The 21,074-nt window shown below is 45.2% G+C and overlaps 1 protein-coding gene across 1 annotated transcript in view; it reads right to left on the reverse strand.

Moving 5' to 3' along the window:
* Lcmt1 (leucine carboxyl methyltransferase 1) overlaps positions 1–21,074 on the reverse strand; it is a 43,250-nt gene that overhangs the window by 21,382 nt on the left and 794 nt on the right. Inside the window, exons 2-3 of the mRNA XM_010623486.3 lie at positions 5,973–6,064; positions 5,022–5,143 (exon numbers count right to left, since the gene is read on the reverse strand). Of these exons, the coding sequence (XP_010621788.1) occupies positions 5,022–5,143; positions 5,973–6,064 (214 nt within the window). The remainder of the gene's footprint in view (positions 1–5,021; positions 5,144–5,972; positions 6,065–21,074) is intronic.

The following is a 21,074-nucleotide window of genomic DNA, read 5'->3' on the forward strand; positions in this document are numbered from 1 at the left end:
GGTGGGTGGTATTGTTAGAGCGATTAACAGCAATGTGCTTTTTACTATAATAATCACACCTTACCCACTGTATCCCAAAAGCAACTTGAGACAAATTAGAGAGGATCAGAGAATCAATAGGATGAGTTCTGAGCCACGTTTTTAGGGTGAAATAATGTAAAACAGCTACTCTGAGAAAGCACAATAGTGACAGTCAGTTTTCCTCTGTGACGGTCTTTCTGTTACAGCATGGCTGTGACATGGCAAACAAAAGGTGGCCTGGGAATCTCAGCTCCGCTGATTACATGCCGTGAGGCCCTGGAGAATCACTCAACTCACTGGAACAAGGGGTCTTTGTCTAAAAGGTGGAGAGAGGGCTGGGTATTTAGCTCAGTGGTGCCGCTGCCTGCCTTACAAGTGCAAGGACCCGAGTTCAATTCCTGGTACCAAAAAAATACAAGCGGAGAGAATGGTGAGCCCTCACAGGGTAGCCCATTGGGCACTCAGAAGAGGACCTGAGCCCAGGAATACCAAGTCTGTGCCTTCTTTGGTCACAGACACAGGTACAGAGGTATGGGTCCTGGCTCTGAATGCAACATTTATTTCTCACTGTGGGCTGCAGTGAAACACACACACACGCACACACACAGGCACACCCCTGCTTCTCTCTTCTTTTTTAAGTCTTTATTAAATTTATTGGTACATTTTAGGTATACAGTAAGTTGCTTTCATCATTGGGATCTTATACCTGTACATGACATATGCTGGTTCTTATTTTTCCCCATTCCCCAGCCCTCCTTTCACCCGCTCCACCTTTTCCTTTTTACAGACGTTGTTTCCATGGTTTTTTTCACATATTTTTTTCTTTTACCTTTTTACCTTTCCCCTACCTCTCCCACTTCCTCTACTCTTCCAGACCTTTTCTTCCTATTACACAGTATCAATTATACATTTTGATCCTTATTTACACTTTTAGTGTTGATTTACACAGCAGGGGAGAAGTGAAGGACTGGTGGGAATCCCAGATAGTCCATGGTGTTTGCCATTAGTGGATAGAGAAAAAAGGAGGCTTCAAGGAAGGGCTGAAAGTATGTTTGGATGGGTACAGTGCAAAAAGCTGAGCAATCTACCAGGCTCTAGGGCCTTGCATGGTAGCAATAAAAAGATGAAAGTCTGGTCTATGTTCCTCAGGTCTCAGTCTAGTGAGAAATACAGGCACATACACAGTGCTAAGGGATGAACAACTTTGACAAGTTCAGTTTTTGAAGAGTTTATTTGAAAAAACGACTCACGGATCGCTCAATAAACCGCACTTCCTAGTGTGGTTGGTGGCCGTAACCCCATCCAACAACCAAAAGCCCAGCGGTCATCAAGCCTTCTTTCCACCCGCCCCATGACTCCATCACTCACTCAGCCCTGCTGATGCGTCCCAAACCCATCCACTCCCGCACCGTCACCTCTCACCCAGGCTGGGACAATACCCGCCCGCAGCCTGTTCCAGTTACACACCACACACACCTCCAGCGGCCCTCTGCACCTCTAAGCCTGTGCAAGACTCGAGGCCCAGCCTCTCCTCAGCACTCCTTGTCAGGCTGCACCTTTCCATCCCTATCTATGTCCCAGAAATACAGAAAGAAAGAAAATGAAAACCACAGACATCCTGAGCTTGTTGACTGCTTCACTGGGGTAGGACGTGAGGAGCAGCAGTTAAGGGGACACCCTTGGTTCTGAGTACAGAAGAGCAGGGTTTAGGAGACGATGACCAGGAGTGGAGAACAAGTATGGAGGGGGAGAGGAACACTCAGCTGGGGCGGACACCCCACGGACAGAAGGGCAGAAATTGTAGTGACCGTTTCCTGGCAGGAAAGCGATCTTTACGAGCAAACAGCAGGTGGTAAGATAAAATTATGCCCCCATAAGGAGCCTACAATCCCAGGGGTCTTGCCTGGAGCTTACTTCTCTGAAAAGAAGGCAGTTTCCTGCACATGCTGGAGACCTGAGCCACACTTCAAGGCACAGCATACACCTGCAGCCTGCAGAGGTGGACTCAGCAGGAGCTCCCTGAAGATCTGGAGGATACATTGGAGGGAGACGGAAGAAACTCCTGCCAGGAAACCTAAGAGACTGTTTAAGAATGTCTCCTGGAAAAAAAACTGGGGCCAGAGGTTTAGCTTGGTGGTTCTGCCACCTGCTCCGCAAGTACAAGGTCCTGAGTTTGATGCCCAGTACCAAAAAAAATAGTCTCCCGGGGCCAAAGGTGCGTCTGGAAGAACACACACAGCACACATGAAGCCTCAGGGCTAATCAAGTACAAAGGTAAAGTCAGATACAAAGGTATCATCAGGTACAAAGTGACACTCCTACTGCCAGGGTGCAGCTCAGCGGCGGATGCTTACCCAGCATGCAAGAAGCCCTGGGCCGTGCCCAGCACTCACAGGGCATGGGAACTTATGGGCACCTAAAATTCCAGCAAGTGAAAAGCAAGTGCAAGAGAACAGCAGAGCGCCCTCCATCTCCTACAGCACAGCTTCTTCATTCCAGAGCTGGCCCAGGAACCGGCTCGCCGAGCTTCTGAGCATTCGGAGCTTTTAGGAAACAGCTTCCTTTTTGGCTTTGAAAAAGGGGAAATGGCATTGGCAAGTGATGCCTCAAGTTCTGACACTGATTCAGTGGCCTCTGACATTCTGCTTCCACAGCGTCTGCGTACCATGGGGTGGTGGGGAAGACACCCGAGATTGGCGGCCAGGAACAGAGCACTGTTCAGACACAGAGGGGCCCCACATGGCTCCCTCGTTCACAGATGCCAAAACTGACACTGCTTCCCCTCCACAGTTGCTCCTTTGTGTGGAAACAGGACTCGAGAGACATCAAGAAGCTGAGGCCAACTATAGTGGTGCATGCCTGTAATCTCAGCACTCAGGAGGCTGAGGCAGGAGGATCGCTGCAAATTCAAGATCAGTCTCAGCTACACAGCTGTCTCAAAAAAAAAAAAAGGAAGCAGAGAAGGCTGCTTTAATGATTTCATTGTATGTAAATGTAAATGATTGCATTTACCCCTTATTCCTTTTGGTGATGATATCAGCTTGCCTACAGATGGGAATCTCCAACCTTACAAGTCTCAGGTCCCTGAGATTATACAGAAGGAGTTCACCCAGTAGGAGCAACAGAAAGCCTGTGATTCACAAATAAATCCCTGCAGGTGCAAGAAGGGAACTGCCCCAGCTGGAAGGTGCATGATAGTCAGGTCACAAAGTTCTCCCTGTACTTTTATGGAAACACATAGATCTCTGTAACAGAGATTGGCAAACATTTTCTGCAAAGAGCCAGAAAATAAGTATTTCACCCTTTGCAGACCAAATGGTATGTGCTGTAACTACTTAGCTCTGCTGTCATCACTGTCATCCGCTAAAGCAAAATATGCTAACAAATGGAAATGGGTGTGTCCCAATAAAACTTTACTTACAAACAAAAACAGGTAACGGGCCAGATTTGGTCCACAGCCTATGGTTTGCAATTTCTGCTCTAAAAGAACAGACAAGACCAATAGCTATAAATATTTTAAAAGGAACTTTGGATCCCTTTCTCTCTGACAAAGAAAGAAATGCTTCAGACCAATACAGTTACCAATAAAAAATAAAAATTTTCACAAAGGACTTCTAGATAATGCAACTGTCCTTCCTCACTACTGATAAGGTGATCTTTTTTCCCCCCCTTGGACAAGGCACCTTAACCTCAATGTACACTGCTCAGAAATAAAAACGTCATTATTTATTAATTATTAACCCACCTAAAGAGGGAAAAGACCAGGTGGTCAGGTGTCTCAGGCCCAGTGAAGAGATTTCTCCAGTGGCCCCTGCCAACAAAACAAAGCACCTCCTGTCCACAGAACCTGCCCAAGTCCTTGCACTGCACCACAGGACGTGACATTACAAGGGCACGACACGTCTACAGAAGAGGCAGAAACCACGCCTCCCCCAACCACAGGGGCCACTGTAAAGAGGAAGGGGTCTGAGGACTGACGAGCTGCTTGCAGTGTTCCTGTTCCAGGGTCAGGGTCTGCAGGACCACTTCCTCCACCGTGTGGGACCCCCTCACGCTCTCAGGTTACGCATGGGGTCACAGACATCAAGGCATCTCATAAAAGCAAGTTACCCTAAAAGAAGAATGCAAAGCAAACACTGAACACCAAGACCATGCCGAGGCCACTGGCTTCTCGCGTAAGGAACAAGGAGGCTGGGAATGTTGGTGACCAATGACACCCTTATCGGGTGAGCTGCTAGGGACAAAGTAGTCTTGCGTGTCGGCCTATGTCCGTACACACTAATTACCTTAGTCTGTACCGGCAGGGAATCTGGAGACAGGCACACACTATCACTGCCACATGATCGACCTCATAGGAAGAATAAGAAAAGTCTGCACAAACCTCCAAAGAAGAAAATAGTCAGAAAAAACACCATAGGGCAAAGGTTTAGCAATAAACATTGGGTCTGGGAGTCAAAGAGCACACTTTTGCCCTGGCCTTGCCACTGCACTGAACCACATTTTACTTCCTCATGAGTGTGGGTGATGAGAGCTGCTCTCACACCCCACCAGGGAGGTCAGGGGTCCAGCAGAGGGAACCACACAAGGACTCACAGCCTCATATCGGCCTTCAGACTTGCAAATCTCCAAACTTTACCCAGCATGCCATTCGGTGGACAAGAGACCAGTTACTGTCAAAATTACGAATATGCGGGTTCTTCAGCTCAATACCTCTACTGGTAGAATTTTTCTCCTAGTATCTCCACACGTACAGAAGGAAACACATGGATTCTTCCCAGAATTTCACTTGTAACAACAATACTTAGGAACAACCTAATCTTGCTAGGGCCCTAGTGAGCTAAAAACATGGGACATTTGGTGACTGCTGGGACATATATGCAGTGGGGATGGGGTGGAAGCAGAATAGCAACGCACACCTTTTGGTATGTTTTTAAATTTTTGAACCAGGTAGATTATCTTTAAAAAATGAAACTGAAGCAGTTGGGGAGGTAAGAACTTACCTTTAACTTCCAGAAGGTGGTATCCATCCCAGCCCCAAGGTTGAGAATCTGACAGTGACATTCTGTCTTCCGGAGGAAAGCTTTTGTGAGCTGGCTGACACCCTGGACTCGGGCGAAATATCCTTAGAGGGGCCAGAGAAACAAACCATCACTTGAAGATCCTTACAAAGCCTCCCCACAAGGTGTGCACGGCTCTGCTACATGTGTTAGAAAGTCTGTCTAGAGACCAGGAGAGAATGCAAAGTAAAGAGCGTCTTCTTATCTCAAGACCCACTGCTTTTACAATTTTCTTTCAGAACACAGACACAGGGCCCTACTTTAGGGGCGGAGATTCCCTGTAGATTCCCTGTAGACCGGGGCCCTCTAGTCCATCTCTCAATGGGGCTGAGCATAAGCATGCTCCTGCCTCAAATCCTTGGACTCCCAACATGAAAATTACTCAGTGTTGCTGACATACTGTAGCAAGGAAACAGAACATAAACCCAAACATGGGCAGATCACAATAAATGACACGAGTGAGGCTTTGTTTTCTGGTTCCCATTTTTCTGGGGTTTTTTGTGGGGGCACTGGTTTTTTGAGACAGGGTCTCACTATGTAGTTCAAGCTGGTCTTGAATTCGCTATTTAGCCCAGGCTGGCCTCGAACTCTTGGTGATTTTCCTGCCTCAGCCTCCTGAGTGCTGGGATTACAGGCGTGCACCACCACACCTGGCCATAAGTGAGTTTACATAAGTGACTTACAAATAAGAGGATTACACAATGAATTTCAGTAACATCATTTTTCATGTATCATAGTAATATAGATTTAAAAGTTTCACAGTCCACCATGCTGGTAATTAGGAAGTGAGACTTTTCATATTTTGTTCTGGGAGTTCACACTGAACTCCCCTGTAAGAGCCCCTTCCACTTGGGCCTCTCAGTGGCCGGAGGAGTTGGGAGGAGAGGTGCTTGCCTCGGTTGATTTCGGGGGCCTTCCTCTCTTTAGACAGTCTCACGAGGTGCTCGATGTAGGGGTCGTGCCAGTACCCAACGCTGACTGCATACCTGAAAGAGATGAAAAGCAGCCGAGAAGTACAGATGAGCAGATTCAGGCACAGGCCCCACTGCCGAGGTCACAGGGACCAGGCCGGGGATCCAGAGGAAAACACATTCCTCAAAGGCTAATACACACACAGGGAGTTTCTGTTATACTTTGGGGGCCACGGTTGAACCCAGTGCCCTCACACCAAGCTGCATGTTCAGCCCTTCTTGAGACAAGGTCTCTCTAAATTGCCCAAGCTGGACTCAGGCTTGCGACCCCCCTCCCTCAGCCTCCCGGAGTGCTGGGGTCCCACATAAGCACACACGCACCACACTCTGCTGCACCTTTAAACACACACATCCACCAGCCCATCCATCTTCATGCTGAGCACACTGCCCGCGCTTCTCCTCTCTTCACAGCGCCAGTCAACCTTGCCACACACTTCTAGAGCAGACCTGTAACCATCTGTTCACTCAGCAAACTCACTGGCCACACCTGGTCAGGAAACATTCTGTGCCCAGACAGTGACCCAAAAACCCTGACAAACGTCACTGACTGACATTAAGTATTTCTCCCAAAGCCAGTCATTACGCTTCCTTAGAGATCACAGCAGGAAACAGGAAAAAATAAGCAAAACAGGGCAGCCTCCACGCTTTCACCCGGATCTACACTGCAGGGACAAAGCTGCAGAGTTCTGTGCCTGGGATCAGACACCATGGCCACCGAATGCCTTAGGGCAACCACGAAAAGACTGAGGCTTAATACAACTCAGAAGTCACGACAAGAACCTGGATCCCCAAGGCCAGCTAAGCTGCTGGGGGCCTGCAGCCTGCTCTACCCCTAAACATGCAGTTTATGAGACACAAGTGTCTTTATACTCAAAGCCTACATCGTCCTGCTGCCTGGGTCACACCTCCATTTCCATGTCCTGGACAGCAAGGCTGAAATTTAAGGGGCAGGGTGTGTTACAGCTCCCAGCTGGATTCCAAGCTCCCAAAAGTAAATACCACACATTTTTTATCTTGAGAGAGGGTTTCGCTAAGTCACTAAATTGCTTGGGGAGAGCTAGAACTTGTAATCCTCCTAACTCAGCCTCCCAAAGTGCTGGGATTATAGGCGTAAGCCATCTTTTCTTGCTGCAGTCAGCACTGAACTGTGTACAGACTTTTCTCTGGCAGTCTCTCATTTACACGGTACCTCCAAAGACACTCCTGAGGGAGCACATGGGTTCAGCTATTCAACCAGGCAACTTGACAGAGAAAAGTTTAAAATGCACGAGAAACAGGATTTGCACATGAGACCATATTGCTAGAAGGACAGCAGCACGCTCAGAGTCTTATAACAGTGCACAAGCTCAGTTATCTAAGTGTTCTTCAAACAGTGGTCTACAATATTCTAAAATCAAAAAGTGTGTAAACCTGTGTTTTTTAAAATACAAAAGAGAATGTCTGCCAAACACAAGGGCCCGAGTTCAATCCCAGTACCAAAAATACAAAAAAATAAATAAATAAGTAAAATACAAAAGAGAACAGAGTAAACCAGAAACTATCAGCATGCATCACACATGGTGAACGTGAGGGCTGTTTCATGCCAGTTTTGTTCCAAGTGTGTGCTGAGGATCTGGGAACGATGAAAACCGAGTCTTCTTCCAGGGGGTTGGTGGCCAAATGAACCCTGATTCAGAGTCTTCCAGCGCCATCTAATGGTAAGTGGCGTCTCTTACAGCTGAGGCAAGAACAGCTCTTTCCCACAGTAAGGCAGTGGGAGGGGCCGGTTCCTGGTTTGTCCAAGGCCCAAACTCAGGACACACCACTGGGAAGGGCAAGGAAGAGAGGATTGTGCGGCACCAGCGCCACAAGTTCTGAAGGGAGATGTATCACAGTTCGGGACTGGAAATTAAGCAATTCACAGTGTATTCATACAATGAAACAGTGTTCATTTGGCCGCCAACCCCCTGGAAGAAGACCTTACCCTCACCATGACCTATTCACTAAAAATATAAAGAAGACGAAAGATCTGGCAAGATGTTCAAGAGACATTGTGGAGAGAAAAAAAGAAGACCAATAACATGAGATGTGATTAAAAAATACAGTGACTGTTTATACTTTTAAAATTTATTACATTAGGGCTGGGGATTTGGCTCAGTGGTTCTGCCGCCTGCCTCACAAGCGCAAGGATCCGAGTTCGATCCCTGGTACCAAATAAATAAATAAAAATAAAATGTATTACATGAAAGACATGTTGCCATCACTGCCCCTCAAAATACTCCTCCCTTGGACATCTTATCCCATCGCTCCTGCCACTCTCCGAAGCAGTTCTGAGGTCCTCTTTATGTCTTTCACTGTGCTGTCGTGGCTGCCTTGATGTCCTGAATCCATTCCAGATGCTGACCCTTCCTGGTCACTGTGACTCTGGGGAAGCCGGAGCCGGTGACAGGGCAAGTGAGCCACCATCACGTTTGGAGCCCACCTTTCCCCTGGACGGCACCCAGTAGCAGCACTCAATGCATCTTTGATCAGGCCTGGCAAAGACATTTGTGAGAGATGACTACCAGAACTGCTTATGGAAGAAGAACAAAAATGGGGCAGGACAGGGGGCATATTTTGGGGGGATTCATGACAATGTGTCTTTTACTGTAATAATTTTTTAAAAATTTAAACATTCAGAAAAAAACTTAAACATTCAGCATATATTCTGATCACCCCTTGTCCACACATATATGCTCACAAATACATTGGTGTGTCTATGTTCTGCAGAGAATTACTAGGGGGTCAACAACAAAACATGAACAATGACTGACTGTTAATTTTATTTATTTACATTTCCTAAATTTCCCATACTGCCCACATGACTCCAACATCAACTATAAGATGCACCACCAAGAAAGAAAAAACAATGGCAATTGAAGAACTTCTGTCATCTAGAACTTGTCACATTGTGATTAAAAGCTCATCTGAGGGCTGGGGATTTAGCTCAGTGGTTCTGCTGCCTGCCTTGCAAGCAAAAGGACCCAAGTGCAATCCCCAATACCAAAAAAAAGTCATTTGGGCCCAGTCTGGGTAATTTATTAAGTGAAACCCTGTCTCAAAATTTAAAAATTTTAAAAAGGGGCATCAACATCAACAGGTGGTTTCTGAACAGCAATGAGGACCTGTGCTCCTTTTTCCACAGCCCATAAGTAACACACAGACTAAGGTACCGAGGCTGTGGTGGCAGCTGTTCCGGCGAGCCACCTGGAACGAGTACTGCACCTGCATGCACAGGTGACGACAGCTCTCACCCGACTGACAGAGGCTACAACGCACAGAACCAATGACCCTGATTCCAAAGGGATTGGAGTGCAAGAGCTTGCTCACCACATAATCAATAAAACACAGTACTGCCTTTCCTTCAAGAGAAACAGTACGGCTGAATATCACACACAAACACCAAAGTCAAGTAGTAAACTAAGTTGGATATGGGTAACATGTCAAATTACTCGTAGTCTGCCAGGCTCGGATGGCTATAATCCCAGCTACTCAGGGGGCTGAGGTAGGAGGAGCACAAGTTCAAGGTCAGCCTAAGCAACTCTGAGAGCCTGTGTCAAAACAAAGAGAGAAAAGGGCTTGGCATGTAGCTCAGTGGTACAGCTCCCCTGGGTTCAATCTCCAGCAATATAACAATTCTCACACCAGGGATTTAGCTCAGTGGTTCCACCACCTGCCTCCCAAGTGCAAGGTCCCCAGTACAAAAAAAAAAAAAAAAAATCTTAAATTAACATACGTTAATAAGGAAACACTTGAGATCCCCAAAAGAAAAACAGACAAAAGACAAATCTGAAGCTGGGCATGGTGGAGCACATCTGTAATCACAGCAAAGGCAAATCTGCAAATAATTCACAAAAGAAGAAACAACTGATCAGCAACTACACAAAAACTTCAGCCTGCATGATCCAAGAAAATACAAAATAAAAGCAGAAACCAGTATTTCTTCTATCAAATTGGCAACACTACTTTTCAACAGAACTTCACTTTGCAGAGGTAGAAGGAAGAGGGCACTGCAGCACCACCTTGGGAAACCAGCAGGCAGCTGGCTGCAGGCACTGTGGTAACAGGTGGGAGGGAGCAGCCTGCAATGCGAGCACCTAAGGACCGACACTTCTCTTCAGGAGTTCATCCTAAGCAAACAACCAAGAAGGGAAAAACATTTTTCTATAAGATCACAGAATATGATGTTAATAAAGTCAGGCAAACAAAGTGCCAACAAAATGATATGTACAAGACAGAAACTACACACACACACACACACACACACACACACACACACACACACACACACAAACTGCCAAGTGCTCATAGCATTATCAACAGCAGTTACCTCCGCACCTCCCACAATACTGAGCATTGGCTGTGCCTGTCAATTTCCACTGCACTTCTCTTCAGGGAACATCCCTTCTTTTAGTATATCTTGACTTACTTTATGTTTACAACCCAAATCCAAGCCAGGCATGGTGGTGCATCCCTACAATCCCAGAACTCCGGGAGGGTGAGGCAGGAGGATGGCAAGTTCTAATCCACCCTGGGCAATGTTAACAAGTTAGCAAGACCTGTCTCAAAAAACAAACAAAAAAACCACCGCAAAATAAAAATAAAAGGTCTCAGGATATAGCTCAGTGTGAAGGCCATGGGTTCAATCCCTGGTAAAAAAAAATAAATAAATCCATATATACTGATTCAAAGAATCAAAGCTCTCAGAACTGGAAAGACCTTAAAACATTTTCCCAAGCCTTCCCATTCCCAGATATTCATGTACTACTTGTTCAGTTTAGTAAATCCTTCAATCACTTACTCTTTGTTTTGTTTAGTACTCAGGCTGACAAGCTCTCTAGTATTTTCTTCTAATGCAACCCTGCAACAAATACCTATCTAATAAAATGTAAAATGCCAGGGTGGCATTTAGCTCAGTGGCACGGTGCTTAAAATGCCTGTGCACTACCTGAAATCATCTCACATTCTTCCCATGAGAAACACCAATCCGGTCCCACTACCTCCTCCTTCCAGGCGCATTTACTGAGGCATCCCATTTGCAGGAGTGTAAGCTAGAACAATGGGCCCTTCTTCCAAGGTGGAATCTCCATCAGGCTTCAGGAAAGGGCGAGGAGGCCTCCCTGCTCCCCTAGGCTGGCATCCCTTGCAGCCTCACGGACACTCCCAGAGCTTGCTGTCTGCCTGGTGTTACTCCAAACACCAGACAAACAGGAACACACATCACACAGAAGAACTCTAAGAGACAGAAAGCAAGGCAGCTACCTCAAGCAGTGGAACTCAGTCCATTAATGTAGGAAACCAAATTCTATTGCTATGCAAACCCATTTACCCATCTGAATTTAGAACTCTCAACACCTTCACTTGTTTCCCTCCTAACACTGCAGTTGCTTAAATGGCAAGTTGTCTATCTGTGCATGTCTGCGTACACACATGCATATGTGATTGTAAATCTCAATGAATTGGGCGTGGTGGTGCATGCCTGTAATCCCAGCACTCAGGAGGCTAAGGCAGGAGTTCCAGGCCAGCCTGGACTACATAGCGAGTTCAAAACCAACCTCAACTATACAGCAAGACCCTGATTCAAAAACAAACAAACAAAAATCAACTACAGTTAGCATTAAAATTTCAAGTTTGGAATTTTAACTGCATATTGCTTGTGGTCTTTAAGATCTTATACTATCACCAACTTGAATTTTATTGTTGGGTCTCTTCTTTCAGTTTCATCTTCCTGATGGTTTCATTCTTGGTTTATAAATGGAAAGCAAAAGGTAAAATGGTAAGGGCAACATATTCTTGTACTTGTTGCCCTTCCCAGAAGTCTGAGCCACCTAAAAAGCTGGCTGCCATACCTAGGAAGACTCACTGACTACAGTACAATTCCCTCCCCAAGGATTACTGGTTTTGTCTTTGGCCTTCACATAACATCGAATTATTTTATGTGGATTAATATGAACTAAAATGGACTATCACGTCTTATTTGTAAGTAGAAGCTCAAAAGTTGACCTCAAAGAAGCAGAGTGGAGAACCCTGCCGGCCAGAGCCCAGGGAGGATGGTTCCCGAGTCCCAGGGTCCAGCTGGACGGGGAAAGCGCTTGTAATGCTCTGTACACTGCAGGTCAAATATGGTTACCAATGACATTAAATATTCCCTCTGAGCCAATAGAGAGGATTGTGAACGTTCCAAACACAAAAAAATGATAAATGTCTGAGGTAGCAGACAAGCCAGTTACTCTAATCAGATCATTACGCATTTTATACATGTCCTGAAATGTCACACCATAACCCATAATCACGACAGTCATGTGTCAACTGAAACAATAAAATCTACCTTCTGTTGCAAGCAGTCACTGAATGCCAGGAAAAGCATAAATGGAAAAAGGGACCAACATTCACAGCAGAGTGAAATAAGCAGGGGGGTCCAGCCAGGAAGTTCCCTTGAACTTCCCATTTCTAACTTTAAAAATCAGCCAATATGGATATAACAATAAAATGCCGTGGATCTTAACGTAAAGTACTTTCAGGGGAAAAATATTTAAGAACATATATTTAGAATATTTAATAATTTATTCTTTTTCCTAGGGTTTGTTTTTTCCTTTTATAGTTAGTGCTTTTGCATTCTGTCTACTAAATTTTTGGCTATTCCCAGGTTGCAAAGGTGAGTACAGAATGAACAGGGTAGCTTCATTTCTCTTCCGGGTACATGTCCAGATGACCCAGAATTACAAGGTTAAAACACCTTCCTTCCCCCGCTGGAGGATTAAGTCTCTTTGGGCAAGATCAACAGGTAGTGCATGTGCAGATTTATTTCTGAACTCATTACTGTTTCACTGGTCAATTTGTCTGTCTTTACGGTAATACTACATTTTTTATTACTGTAGCCACCCCCAACCCCATACCAGGGCTTGAACGCAGGACCTTGTGCTTGTGAGGCAGGTGCAGCGCCACTGAGCTAAGTCCCCACCCCTATTGTAGCTTTATAGAAAGATGAAGATTTTGGAAAGCACTAGTCTAGATACCTTGTGTCTCAATACACATTTTAGAGTGAACTTGCTAATTTCTTCAAAACAAGATGAAAATGACACTGATGAGAACTGCACTGACTCTATACACTCATTTGGGAGAACAGAAATCTTAATATGCCTTTGATGTATAAATAAGCACATCTCTCATTCAAGTCTTTAACCTCTCTGAGTAATATTTCATATTCTGTATAAAGGTGTTTCCTCTCATTAGATTTGTTAATATAGTTTGTTAATATCGTTAACATATAGTTAATATAGTTTGTTAATATACTACTATAAATCATATTGTAAAAATTTAATTTCCTACATATGTATGTACACATATATAATCTGTCTGATAAAAGGTTCCAACCTAGAATGTATAATGAACTCCAACAAATCAACATGGGCAAAAGACTTGAGCAGATAGTAAATAAAAGATGTAGGAATGGCCAATAAGCACATGAAAAAGTGGTTATCAAAATGAAAACAAAGCAATTTCAACTGCAAGTCAAGGAGGCACACGCACTGCTGTATATGTAAGAATGTAGTACACAGTTCACACTGTACAAGTGGAACTTCAGACCACCATGAAAAGTGGACAATAGTGACAAAATTAAGCTAACACTGCAATTTCGTAACATATGATATATAAATGACCCAAATACAAAAGCAAAAATCATAAACGTACTCAAAGAAACTGTTATAATGACTGGAAATAGTATTTCTAAGGATTACCTACAATACTAAAGGTAAAGATTCATAAAGATTTACAGCCAGTCTTAGTGGCATGCACCTGTAATCCCAGGTACTCAAAAGGCTGACGCAAGAGGATCACAAGTTCAAGCCCAGCCTAGACAATTTAGCAAGACTCTATCTGAAAATCAAAGAACAAAAATCCCTGGGGATACAGCTCAGTGCCCCTTGGTCCAATCCCCAGTACTACAATAAATACATATAGATAGACAAGTACATACAGATAGGTAGACTGATTGGCTTACAACTTCTATTATTATGAAATGCAATAAACAAATTAAACTGGCAGCCACACATTAGCTTTACAGAAAATACTGCAACACTATGAACAAGGCAAAGAAGTCACTCTCATCACTCCCACTGCTAGTTGTCAAAATTTTAGCTAATGCAATTAGACAAGACAAGTAAAACAGAAAACAAACAGGAAAGGACAAAGTCAAATTATCCTTGTTTGCCAGGCGTGGTGGCGCACACCTGTAATCCCAGCACTTGGGAGGCTGAGACACAGGAGGATCGCTGTGAGTTCAAGACCAGCTTGGGCTACATAGTAACTTCCAGGTCAGTCCCAAATACATAGTCAGATCCTGTCTCCAAAAAAAAAAAAAAATCCTTGTTTGCAGATGTTATGGTCCTACACTTAGAAGAAGTTAAGGACTCCACTAAAATACTTTTAGAGCTAATAAACAAATTCAATAAAGCAGCAGGCTATAAAACCAACATTTAAAAAATCAGTAGCTTTTCTATACACCAATAATGGACTAGCTGAGAAAGAAATTAGGAAAATAATTCCATTCACTATAACTCAAAAAAAAAAAAAAGGTAGGACTCACCCTAATCAAGGAGGTAAAAAACCACTACAATGAATTTCAGAACACTTAAGAAAGAAATTGAAGATGGGCATGGTGGCACAGGCTTGCAATCCTAGCACTCAGGAGGCTGCAGAAGAAGGATCATGAGTTCAAGGCCACCCTGAATTACACAACAAGATTCTGTCTCATAAAACAAAACAAAACAAAAAAAAGAAAAGAAAAGAAAAAATTGATTATACTAGAAGATGGAAAGCCCTCCTAAGTTTATGGATTGGCAAAATTAACATTGTTAAAATGGCCATATTACCAAAAGTTATCTTCAGATTCAATGTGATCCCCATCAAAATACCAATGACATTCTTCATAAAAGTAGAAAAAAATAGATGAGTGGGGTGATGCATGCCTCCAATCCCAGCACTGAGGAGGCTGAGGCAGGAGGATCATCACAAGTTTGAGGCCAGCTTGGGCTACATAGCAAGGCAGTACCGGCACAAAAAGAGACATATAAATCAATGGAATGGAATAGAAGACACAGATACAAACCCACTCTACAAGGGCCACCTGAGTCAGGACAAAGGAACCAAACCTATGTTGGAGAAAAGATGGCCTTTTTAACAAATGGTGCTGGGAAAACTGGACATCCACTCATAGAAAACTGAAATTAGACCTCTATCTAGATGACTGTCTTGTACAATATCTGCAACTTAAGGCAAGCGAGCTTAATTTGCTCACAGTTTCAGAGGATTCAGTCCATGGTTGGCTGGCTCCAACACAGAAAGAGCTTTGACATAATGGCCTGGCAGGGAAAAGCTGTTCACCCCATGGCAGCCAAGAAGCAGAGAGAAGGGAGCAGTCAAAGACAAGAACACACTCTCCCAGGCCATGTCCCCACCTCAGACCTCTTCCACCCTCCTACTAGCTCATTCAGCCTCCAGACACATGAGACTTTGCGAGACATTTTAGATCTGGCTCACAGCATTCATCTGGTACTAAAATCAATTCAAAATGGATCAAAGACCTAGATATAAAAACCTGAAACTTTGAAACTGCTAGGAGAGAGCCATAATAAGCACAGGCACACACTTCTTGAATAGGACTCTGATAGCACAGGAAATAATAAGAAGAATCACCAAATGGAACTACACTACATTAAAAAGCTTCTGCACAACCAGGGAAACAACTAACAGAGTGAAGAGATAGCCTACAGAGTGAAAGAAAAGCTTTACCAGCTACTCTTCCAAGAGTAGCTCAGCCTTACAAGCTGTGGTCTGATTTCTGTAACACATAAACCACTCAAAGCCAGTAAAACTGAAAACCAGAATTTTACAGCTTTATAAGGAAATACAGCCTTGATAAATTCCTCATCTGACAAATACTCCGTTTGCCTACAACGCATGCAGCACCCAGCATCCCACAAAGAATTTCCGAGCATCTGGGCTGATGACCACGAAGGAGACACCTGGGTGCGAGGAGAACGGCCCAGGAGCAGAGCTCTGTGGGCTTCTGCGACTCTCTGCTGCACCTCTCTGCGGCAGCCCGTTGCAGCTCAGCCAAGCACCCCCAGAGTGCATCCAGCGTCTGCAGCACCATCAGTCTTCTATCAGTCTCACCTCCCAAACATCCAGAGCCTGCTGGCTCAGCACCTCCAGCTTCTGTGCCGGGCACCCACCCCTCCCGCTGGGTGTTCCCGGTGCTGCCCAGCAACTCTGCCGCCCCTACAGTCTGCTGTCAACAGAGGTTGCACTGCACCCACTAAAACCCAAGCGCGGTCGCACATTCTTCAGTTCAAAACCCTCCAATGGCTCCACCTCACTCAGAACAAGGGGCTGGGAGCTCCCAAGAATCCACCATGCATGTCCTGCAGCACTCACCATCTGTCCCCGCGGCCTCCCATCTGCCCCTCTCCTTCTCACTCTGGCAGTCAGCTCCTGGAGCAGGTCAGGACAGCTCCGGCCTTCACCCTTCACCCCCTGCAAGTGTTTCCAATCTACCTCCTCCGGTGAGACCTTCCTGGCTATCTACCCCCTCTCAAGTCACAACTACTTCCAGCACCTGCTGTGCCAGCACCCCTGGCATGCTGGGTATTTAGCTTGGCTCCTGGCCACCCCACCCACCGTTCCCCACTCCACCCCACCTCCCCACCTTCACACTCCCGATGGTCTAGAACAGCGCCTCCATAGACCTGCAAGGGACTCCATAAACCACGCTGAAGCATGAATGCATTGCTCTGGGGACTGATGTGAAACCACTTCGTCAAGGCGGGTGGGAGGGAGCGCCAGAAGCAGAGAGAACAGCATGCTCAGCGGCCTGGGAAAGATGGCACCGGGGAGCTAGAGAGGTCCAAAGTGATTCTGGGGACCCAAGGCAGAGCAGGCAGGGCCCTGTAGACTGGGGATGGACTTTGGTCTACTTCAAATAGCACCAGGAAGCCATTAACCTAGGGAATGACAAGAACAAGGGAGTCTTTCACATACCTCCCGCTTTGCTGTGAGACAGACTGGAAGAAGTCAGGTGACCAGCTAGTGCAGGAAGGAAGCCCGAGAGGGCCTTAGCTCAGATTACAGCTGACCTCACCTTGGGCTGAGGCACCAGAAGCAGATGACAGAAATATTCATGGGGTCAAGTCAACAGGTCTGAACCACTGTTCACCAAAGAAAGAAAGGGAAAGGGCACCAATCTATTTTATGTGTGGGCTGGAGGAACAGCGACACCAATCCGTCAGTGAAGGGGTGGCAGAGGAGAACATGAGAAGGTGATCTAGAGCACAGGTGGGGAACACTGGATTGAGATCACCAAGCGGACATCTCCAGAGGACAGTCAGATGTCCAGGCGAGAGTGACCAGAGGGAGGGGAAAAGGTGCACTGAGTCATGCAACAGTGTGGATTTGTACCTTGAGGCTCACAGGCTCACAGAAAAGACTGGTGATTCTGAAAACTCACCCTGGCCAGCAAGCGGAATGATAAGGAATGTATAGACAGGCTGGAGGGAGGCCAGAGAGGCTGAGCAAGGTCTGGAGCTGTGGAGAGGAAAGAACACTCTCTTTTGTCACCAACTCTCACACACAGTTACTGGAGATTCTGCTAAAATAAAAGCCCCGATCATGTAGGTCCCCTTGCTGAAGACAAGAGCCACACTCCCTGGGACCATCTGTGATTTCATATTCTTTTCCAACAGGGATTGAACTCAGGACCTCATGCCTGCCAGGCAGGTGCCGGGTCCCTGAGCTACATCCCCAGCCCCAATTCCATTTTCTGACCACCTCTGCAGGATTCTCTCTTGCCCTGCTTCAATCCCAATGCCTGCCCTAGGCTATGTGCTTCCGTCCGGCAATCTCTTGTGCATCTGCTCAAGACTCACTTCTTGCACTGTGACGGCAGTGGGCAGCAGGCCTGGCAGCCACAGGGAGGCCCCTATGTTCTCCTGTTGACATAAACAACCTTGCAGAACGCCAACACGACGGCACTCTGTATCATTGAGAAAGTGACACAAAACAGGGCCACTTCACAACTCTGTCTAAGCACACATAAAAACCAGGTCACTGTGCCACCCAAAAATACCAAACACCGCTCTCTCCACACTGAAGTAACTGTGGCTTCTTTGTGATTTAGCTTCAATCTTACTCTGGCCAAACCTCCTTCCATAAAAGATTGAGGGGGCCACAGTTTGGACCCCACCTCCTCTTGGTCAGGTGCAGGTACAGTGGATCCAAGGCAGAGAAGAGAGCTGACCAGGGGCACCACATGCTAGGCATAGTGAAGTGGGGAGCTAAGTCTGTCTTGTGCTGCTGTAACAAAATATCTGTGGCTGGATGTGTTATAAAGTAAAGGGGTTCATTTTTCTTCCAAATTGGGTAATTGTAAAGTTAAAGCAAAGCCCCCCACCCCAGCTGCATCAGAATAATGTGGAGAAGCACACAGAGAAGAGGGCTTGTACAAAAGAAAGCAAGGGGAAGTGCCAGTCTTGTTTATAGCAGCCCACACTCCCAGTAATCAATCAAGTGCTACATATTCAGCGACTTCCAACTGGAGGGAAATCAAAACTAATAATGTATTCAGGACTTTCACCTTGGGCCAGTCCTGTGCTAGGAGCTTTGTAGCAACTGTCTTGTTTAATCCTCACACCGGAAAGATGGGTTACCCTTGTTAGCTCCATTTTAAAGGTAAAAAGACTGAGGCAAATAGCAGAGCAATTTGCCCATAATCCCTGCAAGGTATCTATCATACCACAGCTCAGAACAAGATTCAAGAGTTTAATGCGTTAAAGTGAAGATTTTACTCACAATACTGCACACACAGAAAGACAATGAATATGGAGTGTTAGGGTCTTTAAGAGGAATTAAGGCACTTCTTTTTGTTTGTTTGTTTTTTAAGACAGCATCTTGCTATGCAATTCATTTCTTAAAAAATTAACTTCTGGGGCCAGGGATTTAGCTCAGCAGTTCGGTGGCCTGCCTTGCAAGCGCAAGGACCCGAGTTCAATCCCCAGTACAAAAAAAAATTAACTTCTGGAAAGCCGGGCATGGTGGCACACACCTGTAAAATCCCACAGCACTCGGGAGGCTGAGGCAGGAGGATCACTGTAAGTTGGAGACCAGCCTGGGCTACATAGTGAGTTCCAGGTCAATCTCTACTACATAGTGAGACCCTGTCTCAAAAAACAAATTTTTTTTAAAAAAAAAAAAAAAAAAAAAAAAAAAAAAAAAAATTAACTTCTGGGGCCGGGGATTTGGCTGAGTGATTCCACAACCTGCCTCACATATGCAAGGGCCGGAGTTCAATCCCTGATACCAAAAAAACAAAAAACAAAAAACAAAAACAACAAATTAACTTCTGGGTCCTCATATTCCTTTGGCATGTTTTTTCAAAGGAAAACCCAATGCAAAAAGCTTTGATGAAATGCACCCAGATGGCAAACACCTGTGGTCTCCATAACCCAGGGCTTATCCCAGAACATTTCCATTCAAGGGTCTAATGTAGACTCTGAACATCTGTATTTTAAAAAAGCCCCTAGGCTCTACAGATGTGCAGTCTGGTTGGGAACTAGCGCTTCACAGTCTATGCAGCGCCACACTAACCTTCCCCTGTGCCATCTTGACACAGCCTCAGAAAACTGAGGCAGGAGGATGAAACTATAAAACTGTCCAACAGAGATGGACATGCTCCAGCTATACTATTTCGCTGTTCTTTATATCTGAACTATTTTATAGTTCATTTACTTCTTTCAAGCAAGTTTGCAAAAAATTACCAAGATTTGTTAAATTACACTAAACCTAATGGCTATGAAAATAATTCAATGCAATTTTTTTACCGACAGCACTCAATTTGAGGAAAAAAATTTTTTTCTGATTTAACAGTGCTATAGATGCTATCAACAGCAACTGAAAGCTGAAGAATGACGGCAAGAGCAAACCTTTAAATTCACACATCAGGCACTGCCGCTAAGCCTGTGCTACTCACATATGCCTTTAGTCAACCACCACTAACATCTACTACATCCAGTTATTGTTCTAAGTGTTCCATTAATATTAAGAACCATTGAAGCTCAGCACAGTAGTGCACACCTGTAATCCCAGCACCCTGGAAGGCTGAGGTAGGAGGATTCTAAATTCGCACTCACCCTGGGCAATTTAGTGACTTAGCAAGATCCTGTCTCAAAAAATAAAAAGGGCTGAAAAATGTAGCTCAGTACGGAGGAGGCCATGGGTTCAATCACAAGTACCACAAAGAATTAATCAAATATTGTTGAATCTTCAAACCCATCTAGGAAATGGGCATTATCCCTATTTTACAGATCAGAAAACTGAAGAACAAAATGTGTTTGGAAATTGTTTACACAGCTAATAAGTGGAAAGAAGCACTGAAGAAGCTGAGGCAGGACTGCCACAAGTTTGAGGCCACCCTAAACTGCATAGGGAGACCACCTCAAAAAAAAACAACTAAATAAATAAACAGCAGGGGTCCCGGTGGACAGGGTCTGAGTCCAGAGCTTATTCTCTGAATCGCCGTGTTTAGTCTCCAAGAACCTACCAAAAGTGCAAGGCCTCAACTAAAACTGGTATTCCCCACTGTACAATCCCTCCCTGGCCCTAGGAGACATCTCCCACTTCCAGGGTATTCTTTCAGTTACTCTTAACAGTCCCTACCCCTCCCCTGCTCTGTCTTAACACTCCTACAGCCCCATTTTTCAAAGGGCTTGTCTTCTCAGCTTAAACTCCACTAACTAATTTTAATGGCATGTTGTGTCTCCAAGATTGCAACATGAATTTTTAATTATGTATTTCACAGGTTAGTATTTGTTCCCCATCCTTCCCGACTTGGCTGTGAGTTCCAGTATGCCCCACACCGTGTCCGTCCTGGACATCATGTACAATATTCCCAATCACTGCACAGAGCAATCTCCCAATAAATTTGTTGAATGTGTGGGTCTTCACAAGCCTAGTG

This window comes from Fukomys damarensis, unplaced genomic scaffold (assembly GCF_012274545.1).
Source record: "Fukomys damarensis isolate Sample0158 unplaced genomic scaffold, DMR_v1.0_HiC HiC_scaffold_34, whole genome shotgun sequence".
NCBI lineage: Eukaryota > Metazoa > Chordata > Mammalia > Rodentia > Bathyergidae > Fukomys > Fukomys damarensis.